Consider the following 18243-nt stretch of genomic DNA (forward strand, 5'->3'; position numbering starts at 1 on the left):
TTTTCTCCTCTCCACCAACAGCCAACCCTACCTTTATTGCCCGCCAGTCTTCAGTTTTACCTTCTTCCTTCCCTTTAACAGCCTATATCCAGGAGGGCCCAGTAACGACACCTCATATTCCTTTCTGTCCCCTTCCCTGTACTATTTTCTCTTTCCCTCCTCCTGGCAACCCTGTATTCTCACCTTTCCCTGCTTCCATTTCCAACCATCAGCCAACCTACTTTTTATCTGTGCCCCATTCTCCAGCTATCTTTATTTACTTCATTTATACCCTGCCTTTCTAGACAATGAGGACCCAAACTGCTTGCATGATTCTGCTCTCCTCCTTTTTATCCTCACAACAACTCTGTGAATTAGATTAAGTTGTGTATGATTGGTCCAAGGCAGAGAAAATATTCAAGCCTGGGTCTCTCACAGTCTAGTCGTTATACTGACTTTCATGGAGTGAACACTGAACAGCAGGCAGCTGGACCTGGCTGAATCATACATGTCATCAGTGACTGCTGCCGAGGCTTGCCCAAATAAGTCCTATCTCAAAGGTCAGTAAAGGGCCCTGCTCCCTTCCACTCCCTTTTACTGACCAAAACCTTGGCCAGCCTTTGTGGTTGCCTAGCAATGGCCACACAGAGCATTTGTTTCTTAAAGTTACAGGCATTGCTTCTTGGATTGAGTCAGGATGTTGTAGACATTAAGAGATTTTTAATATATTTAAATATAAATAATTTTGGCAACAATTAATATGCTATTTAACAATACATTATTAAGGAATTCAATATTTTCAATATTATTCAATATTAGTTAACCTTCTTCAATGGAAGAAATAATTAAAGTCTGAGAACATTTATTCTGGGTGTCCAAGGTATTCAGGAAGAACGATGTAGTCCTAGTTATTGGCCAATTATCCTTTTTCAGTAATCTGATATATGCAGGTATGTTAGGTATACCATGTACAAAAACTATCCTTCAGCTGAATGCAACATGGATAATCTGGTATCTTCTCTGAGTATTCCACTTCATTTTTTAAACAAATTTTAAAATTAAAACTAATTACAGTAAAGGGCATAATCATATCTGCTTGATCAAAAGCACTTTGAACAGGGTTTCTGTGGAATAATAGTTTGACAACTGCAGAACTCTTTATTGAATACAAAATATACCAAGAACAAAAAGTAATTCCAACAAAAGGTTATAAAAAACTCACTTACTTTCTCCGTAGTTACAGTGAGAGAAGGAACCAGGGATGGTGATGAATCAGATTGCTTCTTGTGTTTTTGTTTATGTTTATCTTTTTCTTTATATTTCTAAAAAGCATGAAAGCAAATAAAATGGAACATCCGGGTTAGGGAAAATGAGGGGTATTGCCATTTAAAGTTAAAATTAAAACATTAATTCTTATTAATATATATAATGCATGATGTTTTTGTGGTGCAAAATCCACTCAGAGGAGCATATTATTAAAAGCAAAAAGAATTCTTTACTTCTAATGTCACACATCTATTCCAGAAGCATGTGTGTATGTAATTATAGGATGAGAGATACACAGATCTTGGCTTGGTTTACTAGTCTGGCTTGCATAGAACACTTTGATGAGAGATAGGCTCTTCACCAGCTGGAAAACAGCTTTTGCCGTCTAAGTGCCTGCTGGAGAAGTGTAAGGGGAAAGCTGGGAGAGAGTAATCACGTGGCTTCTGCCCTCTACAAAGCTAGACTGAAGAGGAACAGACCACCTCCTTCCTCTCCCCCATATGAGCTAGGCTTCAAAGAGAATACCTGGGAGGGGTACCTGTGAGAAAGGGAGTGTTTGCCACTGAGAGAGTTAGCAAGGAAATTTGTGGAACCTGCATAAACATTTCCACCAGCCTGTCACTTTAAAGGTTGTTACCTAATTCATAGTAAGTTTCTGCCTTAATTATATCTAAAAAACTTCACTTAAACAATACAGTTAATTCTCAGGGTCTGATATAATGGCAGAAACTAAGCAGGTTATGACCAGTGACTAAACAGTTAAATCCTATGGGTGCTATCTAGAGTTCCACAATAGATGAAAAATAAGAAAGAAAGAAATACAATAAAATAACTATTACTCTATTTACAATGTGGATGAGATGATAAACACTGTTTAGAAATTGATCTTTGGCAAAATTTAAAGTTTACCTTTCAAACTGGGTTTCAACCACACAGATTATCTCAAAACTTCAGTACAGTTACAACTAAAGATATTAAGACAGAACAAGCACATGTATGTGTTTTTAAACAAACTGTTATTTCAACAAATTGTATTCACAGGTCGAGTACTTTGGCAAAAAGCTCTCTATGAAATCAAAATAATCTTGATTAGATCAAGATAAACTACTTTAAATTCAATCATCTGGTCAAGTTTTCCAGCATCTTCTCCATGTTTCTCTCTTGGTTTATGTATATATATGATGATGATGATATAGTAAGTAGTCCATAGTGACAGGCTCATCACAAAGGCATTGGCTATCACCAAATGTTAGAAGAGATCTTCTATACAGGCCCATTTTTTCAGCACAGGCAGGATAGAAATATTTTCAATAAACTGGATTAAGAAGAAAAAGAGTTGGTTCTTATATGCTGCTTTTCCCTACCTGAAGGAGCCTCAAAGCGTCTTACAGTCGCCTTCCCATTCCTCTCCCCACAACAGACATCCTGTGGGGTGGGTGAGGCTGAGAGAGCCCTGATATCACTGCTCGGTCAGAACAGTTTTATCAGTGCCATGGCGAGCCCAAGGTCACCCAGCTGGTTGCATGTGGGGGAGCGCAGAATCGAACCTGGCATGCCAGATTAGAAGTCTGCACTCCTAGCCACTACACCAAACTGGCTCTCACCTTTTAAAAAAAGGTAAAGTTATCCCCTGTGCAAGCACCGAGTCATGTCTGACCCTTGGGGTGATGCCCTCCAGCGTTTTCATGGCAGACTTAATACGGGGTGGCTTGCCAGTGCCTTCCCCAGTCATTACTATTTACCCCCCAGCAGCTAGCTTGGTACTCATTTTACCAACCTCGGAAGGATGGAAGGCTGAGTCAACCTTGAGCCGGCTGCTGGGATTGAACTCCCAGCCTCATGGGCAGAGCTTTCAGACTGTATGTCTGCTGCCTTACCACTCTGCGCCACAAGAGGCTCTAAACTGGATTACCTAATGATTTTTAAAATTAATTCTATCTTGTGAACTCAAAATAGCATTCCAAACATATCCTTCATATGAGCTGAAAAAGAATAATTAGTTTCTCACAATCAGCAGAGTCAGTGTTGTTAGTGCTACACAGATTCAAAACAAAATTCCCAGTCAAAGTCATCAAGTGATTTAAACAAAAAAAGGCACCAGATCAATAATGCAGCCTCACAAAGTAAGAAATGCTACCCTTTTACAAACATAGGCACTGTTTAGCTATGATGAGTCATGGCCAATTCCTGTATTCTCCTTCCAACATTTAAATGCATGGAACTTAAAAATGACTGCATATAGTAGCCTGTTACCATGTTGGCCAAAGCACATTTTACTCTGACCTCCGCCTGTATTGTCTTCTGTAACCAGACATCTTGAACATTTTTAAATACAAATGTTTATATTTGTTATATCAGAAATCTGCTGCATTTCAGTAAAAGTTATTAAATAATGAACAATTTAACCAAAGTGCCCAACCCCAATATGAAGCCTGATACTGATCTGTCATTTCTGCCACAGTGTGACATGTAGATGGGCAACAATGAGATACTTAAATATTCAAGGCAGAAAAGGTTTCAATAACTGATTCAATAATATATTGCTTATGCAAGTTCATATGTACAGGAACTGATATTTCTGTGATATATTTAGAACTGGCTGTCAATGTGCTTATCAACTAAATTCAATAGAGGGACCAGATTATGAACTGGATATATATTATAATATAATTAGAACAACATGTTGAAAAGGACAGAATGGAATCTGAGGCAGTAAAGAATTATATAAAAGTTTTATATTTTTATTTTGAACTGAAGTTTGTTTAAGTTAACAGCCTCTCCTCATCCAATGAGAAAATTGAACTTGTAAAGCATTCCTAGAAAAGAATACAAATTCCTAGATGAAGCTAATTAATAAGTAATCACAGGAATGCTTTCACAACTATGTTAGAAAGCAACAAAACACAAAATCTTGTATTGCAACTGCCCAATGTAAGAAAATAGAAATTAAGAGGATTGGTTTCACATTTAGTTGTTTTGCGAGTCAACACACAGTTGATTAAGACTGCCCATACAATAATTAAATATTGTAATATAGCACATGCAAGCAGCCCTATTGACTGAAAAATATAGGTGGATTTTAGCAAACCTAAAAGGTAAATTGTACACAGAGTGTAAGACAGCAAGAAGCTCATAGCCACGGGGAGCTTACAGCCGAACATTTGCTACAAAAGGAGCAAACAAAGTGAGGTGAGAGAGGAGAACATAAACAGGGAAAGAATATGTCTTTATTCCAGTCACATATGTTTAAGGTGAAGTTTCAATAAGGGGAGTCTGCCCAAAAGCCTTCCAGAAAAACTGGGTCTTGAGGAGGAAGGATTTGAAGAAAGAGCAGGACCATTGCACTGCTGTTCTGGGGAGACAATTCAGGGTATAAGATATGGTGAAATTTTCCCCACAGGTAACTGAAAAAAAATTACAGTTTTAAAACCAACCTTATAGGCAAATGAAAGGTTGCAGAATGCCAATTCCTATGAGGTAGCCAACATAACAAAGTAACTTTGTTGAACAGGAACTTTGTTCTGTTCAAGGAGACTGTTGAAAGATAGCAGGGGTCTGGGGGAGATTAAAGAAACAGATCCATCCTTTGTTAGGAAGATTGCTTTGTTCTTTGTTTGATAAGAAAGTTAGTTTGCTAATTCTTTTTGTGGGGGTGGGGACTGGGAAGATACCTTTGGAAAGGGATATTTTTAGGAACACGAGACACTTGAATGAAAATGCTCAGGATTGGCTGGGCAAAAGAAAGAGACCTAAATATGGCCTGAAAGAGAATTCTGGCAATTTTAAGATTATTCTGCCAACCTTTTAACTCACCAACATAGAAACAGATCATTGCAATTATTACTCATTTTATTTTCATTATTTAGATTTAGACAATGATCTTAATCATATGTTTTTCCTATCTATAATCAAATGCAATGATTTCCTTGTCTGAAGTTGGTCTATGGTGACTTATCTGCACCCACATAAAAATCTAACGTGGCATATGCTTACCAGATACAAAGACACCTACCAGGATCTTAATAACTTTAATAAGTAAGATTCTTGAGACTTGTCCATCAACAGTCCAGTGATCTAGACTAGGTGGCCAGTTCTGAACGAACCAAAGACAGAAATAGTCTAGCATCCCAAATACTGGATAGACATATCTCTAATTAAGACTTTAGAAGTGTGCATGCACATGAAAGCTTATACCTTGAATAAAACTTTGTTGGTGTTAAAGATGTCACTGGACTCAAAATGCTTTAGACCAACACAGCTATCCACCTGAATCTATCAGACTGTAACAGTGACCCAAAGAGAAATCCTGCTTCAGTTGGGAGAGGTAGTAGAATAAAGCTGGAGAAGTCAAGTTCTCACTAGGGTTTAGCAGCTTGGGACCTAGAACACCTGGTTACATTCCACATCCTCATAATGAAATGAGGTCCCTGTGGGGCCAATTTGGGCACAAACAAAAAAGAAAGGGTAACGTTGCTTGTGGAACCAGGAGGCCTTCTGATAACCAAGGGTGGTGGAGCTGAAGGAGCAAAATATGAACAGAGATGTCATTGGGTGGGGAAATGGAGAGAAGTGAGACCATGGAGTAAATAAGGAGTTTATGTTGCATGTATAACAGGATGGGAAGTCAATGTAGAGATTTAAAGATAGGCATCACATAGTCAGAACCAAAGATGTAGATGATACTGAAAACAGAGTTTGGTATAGAGATGGGTGTGTGTGTGTCAAGGTATTGCAAAAAGAAAAGGTTGCAGTAGGGAAGAGAGTAGGGTGGGAACCAAAGATTTTGCTAAGGGCGCAAAAAGCAACCGCTAGTTATTTGTAAATGGAGAAGCAACATCCTCTGGCATCAGACTGAATACAGAGACTAAAAATGAGACAAGACTGTCCCCTGCTCTAGAAGATGAATGAGGATATTGTCAATTTATATCAAGAGAACATGGAGAGTAGTAACCAAAGGTAAGCAGGTGGAATATCAGATGTTCAGTATTCACAACAGACAAGGAGACAAAATAAAAATATCAGAACCACCAAAGATACAGGGAGAAATTTCAGGGGTGTAAAGAAAGAAAGAGCAGAAAGCGTATCCCTGGCTTTGAAATGACAATTTTTAAGGTGGCTAAAATCTTTACGCAGGTAAACCCAATCAAGGTGAGACTGTCCAGTATTTGCAACAACACTGATTTGTAAAAAAATATAATTTTGTACTTTTTTCTATGCACGTAATAATCAGACAATAGCAGAGGTAAAAACAAGAATGCAAACATGAGATTATAAAGTATCTTCTAATGATATATACTATGAGAGTGATGGTGGATATGTAACTTCTATTAGAAATTGTCCTTCATGTATACAGTTTAGTTTTTCTTTTCTTAAGGTCAATTTATAGCAATTCTATTTCAGAACAGTTATTGTAGGCAATTGCCAACAAACCATGCTTCAGTATTTGGGAATACACGCAATTCACACTATCATGTGCTCATCTCTCCACCAGAACCAGCACATATTCCTATTTTCTATTCAGGTTAACAATAACTGTAATTTACAGCGTCATCTAATCTTGCATAACCACAGCTGTTGCTAGCTATAAACTGGATGCCATGATCAGGCAGAGAAAACCACTCACATCCCCCCCTCCCCCCGTAGCAGTTATCAGCCCCTGGAAGCTTATTTCCAGGAAGGGCTGCAAGATGCACATGGAGCCACACGGGTTGAAAGGTGGCAGAAGGGAGGTGGTGAAATCCCTCCTTGACTTTTCCAGAGGCTGAAACTAAAGATTAATTTTTTTCATGCTAGTTCAGATGCCATCATTAATTATTATCATGAAAGGGGTGGTGCATGAGAGGTAAAATGGGCATTCCCAATTACAAAACCATGATCTGGTAATAACAGAACATGATGTCTGAACTAAGTCACAGACGAGCCTCATCTAGTAAAATATGAATTGAGCAGCTACAGTTCAACAAGTAATATTGTAGGAATAACCGCAGACATCAGAAACAAAAGTTCAGCAGCCATGATAGTCTGTTAAAGCAGAAGCACTTGTAACATCTTTTTAAAGACTAACATTTACTGTGGCTCGTTTATTAACAAAATCCAATTTGTCCCAGAATCCAATATGAAAGACAGGATCTTGGCAAGAATGCTGAAGGAGGAATTGATCCTGCTAGGTGAGTTGTCACTAAGATTTGGAACTCATAAACTCTCTAAACCTGGAAAATTATTTGAGAGGAACAAAAGTTCCAAAATCACCATACCCTATATTCCTACACCTTCCTTGGTCCTCACCAGAATAGTGTCCAGAGGCTGTCTGAAGACCCTCGAACCAATGAAAGGGTCACTGGTAACGTGTGCTTAGGCCTCGAGGCCTACTTGCCAATCCCTGAGTCAGGTGTATAACACAGCACTGAAGAACATAACTCCAGCAAAAAAAGAAAAAGTCAGAGTTTATGGAGGACTCTGCTACAGGTGTGTTGCCAGTAAGAATTTGTGAAGTATATTAGGATGCTTTAGGATGCTTTGGGCTGATCCTGCGTTGAGCAGGGGGTTATACTAGATGGCCTGGATGGCCCCTTCCAACTCTATGATTCTATGATTCTATATTCTTCCCTTCCTTTTGATAGTTACATCCACTGCAGCAAAGCTTCTTGACTCGTATATAGTTAGTCACAGAGAAAATGGCATTTGTGACAGAATCCCTAAAATTCTACAAAGGAAACAATGAACCCTTTCCTAAATGCTGCTGCAATGTGCTTGTAGCTTGGGTACCATTAGTACTATTGCTGTCAAAAAAGTTAGTGAGAGAAAGAATGGTGTCCACCAAAAAGGAAACATGCACTGCCAACGTCTTTGGAAGCAGCGTATAGAACCCGGAATACCATATTGCATGCTGTCTTGCCCATGCTGGAGTTTTCCATTTTGCCTTAACCACACTTGGAAGAAATCATGGGAAAAGGATAGTTAGTTGCTTTGGCTAGAAAACAGCTCTTCTAGCTTCTTCTCTGCAGTCAATTTTGGCCAGAATCTTGGGGAAAAAACACTATAAAAGTAAGAGCCATACTGTGCCTGTACCCTCCACATAGGACTTGCCTGACAATTTCCCTCCTTCCAGCTTTTTGCAGCCCTCAAAGTGCTACAAAATTGGTTGATCCAAAGGGGAACCTAGCTTAATGAGATCATGCCCCAAATTCCTCGGCTGTATGAGCTGAATAGGTTAGAACACCAACAGGCTGACCAACAGGGTCCTACTTTCTGGCCTCTTTTCCAAGCAATTGTTTCTGTTCTCATGCCTCTTGATTTGCTTGTACAAGCTTTTAATGGTGCCGAGGCTAGCCTACAAGTCCTTCCTGCCCTGCTTTCACTTCAGGAAGTGCCGCCTGCCTGGATACAAATCAGCCATTGGGACACTCTGTTCACTTAAGAGAACGCAGAAGCCACAATTCACAGTACAGCCAGAGCAATATTTCTGAAAGTTCATCAATCTTTCCCGGTCAGTGTCAGGACCAGTTAGAACCAGAAGACACACAGGGTAGAAAGCAGAAACTGAGACCCCAGAAAGGAGCAGAGCAGAAATGTTGTTATCATCTTCTCTTTGGTCTCTGTCTAGAGGAGAGAAGATTACTTTACGTCAGTGGTACTCAACCTGGGGGACAAACGACCCTTTCATAGAGGTCGCGGCAGGGCAAGCAGCTTGGCTGAGGGGGGAGGGCGCCATCCACACAACAGCCTTGCAAGGTAGATCGAGATAAAGCTTTTGTCTGTCTGGAGCAGCGGAAAAGATTGAGATCAGCATGGTGGGACAAGAGGCAGAACTGAACTGAGAAACCCTGGGGAAAATACCAATTTATATACAATCATGAACAGTGGATCTTCAGACCATTGGTCGGTTTGGGTTTAATTTCTGTGAAAGAACATGTGCATAATTTTATGGTTGGGGGTCACCACAACATGAGGAACTGTATTAAAGGGTCGCAGCATTAGGAAGGTTGAGAATCACGGCTTTAGGCCTAAATATGTCCAACTTTGGGGAATGCTGTGCCTTGATTAGGAAAGTGGTAGCAAGTAGACACAGCAGCACAAGGCTCCTGGTACTCTACAGATTCTTCCAAATACCATGTACCAGTAGACTCTGTAGTTGGGTCTGGGATTCCAATGTTAGTCTAGAAGGTCATTGTCTGCTTTGCTCCCACATCAGGCATAGTCTCCCTTCCACTAGGGAAGTTATACTTGAAGTTATACTTATCTGAAGTTATACCTGAGAAAAATAATGAGAAATAAGTGACCAGATAAAGAAGAGCTGTTTTTTGTACCCTGCTTTTTACTATCTAGAGTCTCAAAGCACCTTACAATCACCTACCCTTCCTCTCCTCATAACAGATATCCTGTGAGGTATGTGAGATTGAGTGAGATCTGAGAGAACTATGTCCCAAGGTCACCCAGCTGTCTGCATGTGGAAAAACGGGGAATCAAATCTGGTTCTCCAGATTAGAAGTTGCCACTTTTAACCACTGTACCATGCTGGCTCTCAATAAAGGGATTCAAGAAGGAGTAGCCATCATCCCTTTTGAATTTAAAGTTCAAGATTAAAAAGCTAATACTGCTAACTGGAACATGGAAAAAGCATAAGCCAGACCAAGAATTTGAAGGATGAAACACCATACTGGAGCTTTAATTAGCTGACAAGAAGGAGAGAAGGGCAGTTTAGTCTACTTTCCATCCTTTCTGCAGCCACTCCTGGAGCATGCCTTGCTGTCCACATGGGAGCCCCAATTTCATTCCACCTTTCTGACACTCATAGGGGACCAAGGGGAAGGTTGAAGGAAGGCAAGATCTTCTTCCATCAGAACTTTTATGCTGATGATGCATAAAATAAAACCTTCTGTGGTTTCTGTCTCAAAGTACAAAGTGTAAGCAGTTCTTTGCCTAAGTCAATTAACTAATCTGTTATGATATAAATATCAGAATCAATAAGTAAGATGATTTGGAATGAAAAACTATCCTCCTATCAGATCTGCAGTTGCTATAATATTTCAAAAAGTTGCATCTGATTCAATACCAAAATATCAATTCTACCTCAAAATTCCTACAAGCAAGCATCCATTCAGCCTAAAAGTGACAAAAGATAGAAATGTAAATACTTCACTCACAAGGTACTAGCAAGAATTATAACAAAATAACAAATTGAAATTGAACATTTTCTCAATAAAACTGGCTTATGTATCATACCACATAGAATGATATTTCAAATGTTACTTTTTTTATCCTCAGAAGCAAAAAAGCAAATTTTCCTTCTAACACACATAGCTGAGCAAATACACATACTCCAGAGGTATATGTCTCCAAATATGCAGAAGTAACAATTAGGAAGCTATCTCAGACAATGCACAAAATATACTAAATAACCTTTTTGCCCAGTAAGTCCTTTCGAAGGTGGTTTTAACCATCTATGGCAGAGTACTGAAATCCCTACTAAACACCCCACAAAAGGGCCTTTTCTTCAAACACATCTAGTTAGGACATGTGTTACTGGCTGATAAAGGAAAAAGCTTTCTTCATGACTGAAAAAAGAATAGTTTCAAAGCTAAAACAAAATCAATGGATTCTGAAAAACCAAAATATAATTAAGTAAACAAATGTTTTTACTATTATTTTTCAGAAGGCATTATTAATTGGTTTATACTATCAAACTGTAACTAGCTTAACACTGCACAGACTCTACAGGTAAGCACTAAACACTATTCTTAATTCTAGATTAATCTTAATAATTGACTAAAAAAAACATAAAACATCAAAACCATATTGTGGCACCTCTCTAAATAGTTCAAAAGGTCGTCTTTTTTCCTGCTGGCTTTATCAATGCCTTGCAGTGACTCGTCCAAGAACATGCCAATGTAGCCTCTACTCAGAAAAAGCAGGGGCAGCAAGGAAAGCACAACTATAAATTCAAGATAAAAACTTCTTCAAATGGTAAGAGAACAAAAATACATTTGTCCAAGTGGAAATACACTATCAAGGCTAACACACCTTCTGTTGGAAAAGACTATTTCATCAGTTTTTGTTTGGTTCTTCCACAACTGCAATTTCAAGACATAACTAAATTGCCTCTTTTGTATTCTCAGTATTTGCTTACTCTCCATGGCTGGGATCCAAATAGCCCCTTTCTACACATCTAAAACACTTTATATATGGGCAGAGAGAGCTTGTCTAATTTGCCTTCCAGACAACAGATTCTTGGGACAATCCAGAACCTTCCAGACCTAAAGAATGCCTTAAGGAGGGGTGGGGAGCATAAGAAGGTGAGCAAGAAAAGCTTTGATGCACATGCCCCAATGGCTCTTCCAAGTCAATGTAAGTTAATTTGAAAAGCCAATTCCAGTCCTCAAGAAAACAGTGATGTCACAAAAGAAAAATGGTGTTCAACACAGATTTAGAGCATCCATATAACATTTCTTTTCCTTCCCTGGAGGTTTCATTATTTATGCAGATTTGCTGTTTTAGTTCTACACAGTGGGAAACAAACAACTTTAAGCAATTGTAAATTTGGTATTTTGAGCCAAAAATTTGCAAGTATTCACTTACCAACACTGAATCAACCTTCTTCCCTAAACTATCTAAAATCAAAGTATAAGAAGAATAAGTCAACAGGGATGCATTTAGGTTTAGTATTTTTTTACAGTTTATTGAAAGATTACAGATTTTCATATGAATGACATGGCACCCCATAATTACAGTACAAACAAGTTCTAGTGCCACCAAAGAATCAGCCAGAAAGCAATCTCTAGCTGGCTGTCTTCAACAATGAAGTGAAATAGGTACATGAAAGACTGTAACAGAGTAAGATGTAAGAATAAGTGTGATATTTAGGAACTAGGATGCTACTCATAGAACCAAAGGAAAAACAAGTTCACAGTGTTGTTGTTTTTTTTAACAAGAAATATAATTAGACCAATTGCATGCAAGAAACCCTACTTTAATAACTAATTTAATCCCGTTTTTTTCATATGCCAAAACAAAGAGACTGGCAAAACGAAATAAAGGAAGGGAGGGAAAGCATAGTTTATCCACAGTATCATGTTACCTCCAAATCAACATGCATACAAGGTTACTAAAACTCATCCCCACATTTCAGAAACCAGACATTCCCATACATTTAATAATTATTGATGAAACATTTTGGTGCTAATACTATAAAGCAGATGTGTTATGTAACATATCCACTTACTTTTTTCTCCTTCTCATGGTGCTTATCCTGAGAGTGAGAGGAAGAATCACTTAAACTTTGATCATATGACCTATCAGATGCTCGTTTGCTCTTTTTCTAAAAAGAGAAAATATATACTTATGTAAAAGACTATAGATAACAGCCATCTAAACTAGACCTGACAACTCCCTTGCGCCTCAAAATTAAAAAATTACAAATTTATCTAAAAACTAAACAAAATGTACTGTCTTTAAAAATAATGAAAACAGGGATCAAATACCTCTCAATATTTGTAAAGATGGCATTGTATATTCAAGAGCATTAATTTACATCATATGTAAATGTTGAGAAATGCTCATCTGTTTTACATGCTATTAACTTTCTGTCTTCAAGAATTAACACGTGGAAGGATTAATTCTATAAATTAGATCAGGGGTAGGCAACCTTTTTGGCCCAATGCTGTAAAAATGCACATTTTTATTGTGCCAGCAAACAAACATGAGAAGGAGAACTGGGGCTTTACATGGTCAGATACTCTCAGAGTCCCAGTGGCACTGGTAGAATCTCAGAGATGCATCTTGGACCCCCTGATGGCTGCACAGGTAGGGGAGACAATGACAGGAACGAGCTATGCTAGTTGCCTTCTCCTGCCCTGGCCCCAATAGTGCTGCCAGTGCCTCAACTGCTTGTGCAGAGACTAGCCCTGGGTAACAAGTAAAATGTTCTCATGTATCCCTGTCAGCACAGCAGACATGCCAGGAGTTCCGTACCCCTGAAACAGACAGAGAATAATATGTGGCAAATGACTATCTTGTAATCAATAATCAAAACGTTTCTAGATAGTCATACCTTAACATAAACTGTAATATATAAAAAGACAAGGCCAAATTACCTGCTAGCGTCCAAAAAGTCTGAATCAAAATTATACACTTTTACTTTCTATGCAGCACTCAGAGTTCATTCTCTCTCTCTCACACACACACACACACACACAAAATGGTTCTAACACTTGTAGCATCCATTTGCTTCAATGTAACAGACTGAAAAATTGCTTGGTTTTCCCAATAGAAGTGCTATGCAAAAAAATGGAATAGAGTACTAAAATATTCAAACCAGGAATCAGAATATTTATGCACACTAGACAATGCTACCTACTCTTCAACATATACTTTAATGTGGCAACAGGGCTTGCATATGTCAGAGGAGCTGGCAGCAATAATTATTTGCTTGTTTCATTGGACTGGATTGGTTATCTGCCACTCCAAGACATGCTGGCTTGCGGCGGGTTACAGAATAAACCCCTCCCCCCAAAAAAACAAAAAACACAACTTAAAACAATTAATTTACAGTTATAAAAAACAAGCCCCAGCAGTGAAGAAAATAATAACTTTTTTTTATATCCCCCCCTTCCTGGTTGACTCAGAATATAGGTAACAATAAGGCAATAAGGAGTTTAGCCTCCATCACCAGGCAAAATCCCAGCAGTGTCACTCACGGAAGAATGGCCACAGCTGAGATACCAGACTAAGATAGCCCTAAGATTGCCCTTCAGGAATCAAAGGACACATCAGCAGAAGAGAACAGACAGTTCCAATAGTGAAAGGGATGGAGGAATCCTTGAAGAGGAGCGACCGGGTAATAGCAGCAGTGAAAGGTGACATTGGTGGAGGATCTTACCACACACAACAGCAATGACACTTTAGCTAATCCTGCTTAATACTGCACAGAAGAATTACGTCATACCTTTATGTTATATGTATGCCATGATTGAGGCAATCCAAAACAAAAATAGATGCTGTACTGGAAGATAAATTGACACAGTAAAAAAAGCCAAGGTCCTCAGACTGCAAGACCAGAGCAAGGCTGTTAACTACAGGGTGTTCTGTATGTCATTAATTCATAGGATCACCATAAGTCAGAAGTGACTTGACAGAACTTAACATATACACACATGCCAAAACCTTGTGTACATTCATCTTACCCCTTAATTTCTTGTTCAAGTTGCAAATATTTTCCTGGAACTTTCATCATGACATTTTTTTTTAATTATTTCAAAGGATCGTGGCAGATTGGAGAAAACCAGGAATTTGCAAAAGATAAACAAAATGAGTTCAAAAATATGAACTGAAGGCTCATGAAGAAAGTCATGCCCTACGGCTACTGGATGCCCAACCACTTCTCAGGTTTCTCCGAGCTGGAAATATGTTTAATAGATTAAAAAAAGAAAAGTAATGAGAGGAGAAAAGACAGCATAGTTTGCTTGCTCCCAGCCCAAGAATAAAACTTCTTTGAAGAGGATGACAGGCAAACATGCATGACCAACACTAAAGGCAGATCTTAAAATAAGAGGAACAGATTCAAATGGATCCAAAATTGGACTGCCTGATTATTTTAAAACAGTGATTATGAAAGTTGCAGGCCAGAAAGAGGGAGATGACTCACTCCAGTAACATGGCTCCATATCATATACTGATGAAGAAACTACTGCTTTGTTTATTTAGTTGACTAGTTGATATGTTTGCAGAGCATAAAGTAGACACCCATGCCAACTTACTCACTTCTGCAAGAAAACAAGATTGTCCTACCTCACTGATGCATGAGAAGTGCAGAAACTGCAAACGAGGCCTACAATGAAATGACGGCATGCTATCATGAGTTGATTCACTTCTTGAAAGATAAAAAGAGCTGAAGGTGGAGAATTTGAAAAATCACAGAAGGAGGAATGATCTTTGTTAAATAAAAAGATTCTTGAGAAAGCAGACAGTGATAATCTGTTGCATGACAGGAGCAATGTTTCTCACCTTTTTAAAATATAAAGCAGTGGACCCCAACTTGCGGGCCGCGGCCCGGCGCCGGGCAGCGAAGGCCATGGCGCCGGGCCGCAGCTCCCTCTCCCCGCCCCCCCCCCCGCAGTAAAAAACTTCCCAGGCCGCAAGCTTGCGGCCCGGGAAGCTACTTACTGCGGGAGGGCGGGAAGAGGGAATCAGGGCCGGGCTGCGCCCGTGCAGGGTGCGGCCAGCGGGCGCGGCCCGATCCGCGGGCGTGGCTCGCGGGCGCGGCCCGATCCGCGGGCACGGCTCGCGGGCGCGGCCGGGCGCAGCTCAATGCGCGGGCATGGCCCGCGGGCGTGGCCCACGGGCGTGGCCAGAAGTGTGGGCGTGGCCCGCGGTGGCGCGGTCCCCGCGGGCACGGCCCGATGCCCTGCCGGTCTCCAGCCTAATAAAGGTTGGGGACCACTGATATAAAGCACCAACTGATTGGGTTAATATGCAAGCATACATGCTCCTTTGTGAATATCCAAGGAAGTGGCTAAAGCCTGGACAGTGTTTACTTTTTGAACTTTCAAATACAGGAAGTAATTCTCCAAGAAACCAAGGACCAAATTCAACTAATGCAGTAGTGAATGACAACCTCTGAAGCTTTAAAGAGAAGAGCAGAAATAAAGCGAGTAAGTCATGTCCTGCAGAGCAGCCAAATGAATCAATTGAATCTTTACTTCAAGCTGCATAAGTGACGCTACCAGGGTAGAGGAAGTATGGTACCTGCTAAATCAAGCTTGTGTTCTGTTCCTTGTTTTAAGCTTAAATGTGGGACGGTCACCTGCCACAGCTACCTTGGAGAACACCAGTCCTGTCGAGATCTAAACACAAATGGCAAAAGAACCTAAAGCAATAGATGGAATTCTATTTTGCATTTAGATCAGGTAACTGAGCAGCTACCACAAAGTAAAAAAGACTGCTTCCTTACAACATTCTGTAAAAAGGTTGATGAAAAATTTCATATTGTCTTCTGAGCTGCAAGGTCTGTTGTGCGTGTAACTATAATTTGGGAGGGGAAATGACTACCTCCTTCTTGGGTTAAGAAATCACCCACGGTTTGGAATTCATCTGCATCATACGCTGCATCATGGTATTTTCTTTTCCTGGGGAATGATGGCAGAGAATCTTGCTTACTATCTTTAATTTATGTTTGACTGTTATTTTCATTAGGGGTAGACTGAGTAATGGAGGGATAGAAGTGATTGACTTACGAGACCACTGAAACTATTTTGTAAAGTATACAAATCAATGGGTCCTCAAAAGATCACAGAGTGCATTGTTAATAGGATAGAAATCTGTACATAAAAACAAAGAGGTAGAGAAACTAACTACGTTCAGCCCCAGAATCACTTTCTTGCAGTAAACTCATCACAAAGCCAAATGTGACAGTCTAGTGGGCAACAGTTCCTAGCTCACAGTACATCTAAATCCAATGGACTGGGCATTGTGCTTGTCAAACATTTTTTCTTTACAAGAGATGTTTATCTTTGTTAGAGGATTTTTAGGTCAAGAAGAAGTGACATTTGATTCCATTTATGCCTCTCATATTAGTCAAGGCTCCTTCCCGGAAGAGTTGTACATTGTAATTAAATCTCTCTCAAAAGGATAGTTAATTGCTAAGAGGTATTTTAATTTGATAAACAGTTGATCAAACTGATTAAACCCCCTGAACAATATGGTTTAATACAAGAAACATTTTTCTGTTAAATGACTTTCTTCAAATGTCTGGGCTGCTTGACATACATTGGAGGCATAATAGCTTGTAAACAATATACTTCCTTCCTTGCATCTCAATTTTTGTAGTAGAAGTGATTATGTATTTTCTTTTTCACGCATTGCCCAGTGTTCCATGGGGCTTGCACACTGGTCAGACTATTCGGGTAAAAAAACAAAAATTGCTCCATGGGAGTATGGCTCATTCAATCAATACTGGATGGTTAATAGGCTCATATTACACAACAGAGAATATGTGAAACAAATCAGGCATGCCATATGGCCTAACATTTCAACACTTAGCAGCTATGACATTGTTAAAGCTGTCCTTAGGTGCCTCATCTTAAAATGGAGACCAAAATATTTGGAGATATTAGGGACATGACCAAATTCATAAAGCATCTAGGATATGTTCAGCATTCATCAATTTCTTATAGCTCAAAAAAAAAAGCACCAACCCAACCAAAAGTGACATTCAAACCAGATATATTATTTTATGACAATAAAATAAGTAGACTTTTGGCAAACAGGCTGAAGTGTAAACTGTCTTTAAATTCGGTTTTGTTTATGATGAAAATGTCCACTTAATGAGATCTCTCAAAGATTTGCTCATTTTTATTGTAGCCTTTGATGCAAAGGAAGGGATCAACATTTATCTAAACAAGGTAGATGTTCCAAAATTTTCTTTTCAGATTGAAGTGATATTGAAATCCCCCAATTTATATTGCTGAGATTCATAATATAGTTATTGAGTTTATTAGTAACAAGGCCCCATAATCTGGCGGATTTCCATCAGGGTTTTATGTGTTTCTCATTCTCAGTCCAATCAGTTGTTTAATAACATGCCAATTCAATTGTTTAGCAATATGCAGAAAAAGAACAAAGTACCCAAAACAGGAAGAGAGTCCCTAAAAGTGGTTTCACTTATACAGTTCCAATAAAGAAGGTACTCAGGTTAATCCATGTATATCAGGATCCTGAGGAAACTCAGTAGGAAAAATACTTATTGCTTTTCGTGCTTGCTTTTCGTGCTAACAATATAGCAACTTCTGAGAGATAATCCCAATGTACAAGGGAATGAAGTTTATATATATTAGTGAGAGAAGTAGAAATAGTCTGTATAAGAGTCTAGATCCCAAGCCTCAAAAGTTCAAGGAATCAGTGGGCTGATACAATTTAACATTTTGTAACAGAAATGTTTACATGCCAGATTTAGGCCAAACTAGTGCTTGGCTGTATTTTCTGAAACAATCAAATACTATTTATCTC

General features: G+C 39.2%; 1 protein-coding gene across 9 annotated transcripts in view; it reads right to left on the reverse strand.

Moving 5' to 3' along the window:
- The window catches only part of MLLT10 (MLLT10 histone lysine methyltransferase DOT1L cofactor), a 119763-nt gene that overhangs the window by 49536 nt on the left and 51984 nt on the right, over window positions 1-18243 (reverse strand). For 5 of the 9 annotated variants that reach the window (XM_077303167.1, XM_077303169.1, XM_077303164.1 and 2 more), the window contains 2 exons: window positions 12464-12559; window positions 1206-1301 (listed from right to left, as the gene is read on the reverse strand). In XM_077303167.1, the coding sequence (XP_077159282.1) occupies window positions 1206-1301; window positions 12464-12559 (192 nt within the window). Of the gene's footprint in view, window positions 1-1205; window positions 1302-11820; window positions 11847-12463; window positions 12560-18243 lie in introns of those variants that run through there. The other 4 variants (XM_077303168.1, XM_077303171.1, XM_077303172.1 and 1 more) reach the window with 2 other exon arrangements.

The sequence above is a fragment of the Paroedura picta genome, chromosome 11, assembly GCF_049243985.1.
Source record: "Paroedura picta isolate Pp20150507F chromosome 11, Ppicta_v3.0, whole genome shotgun sequence".
Lineage (NCBI taxonomy): Eukaryota > Metazoa > Chordata > Lepidosauria > Squamata > Gekkonidae > Paroedura > Paroedura picta.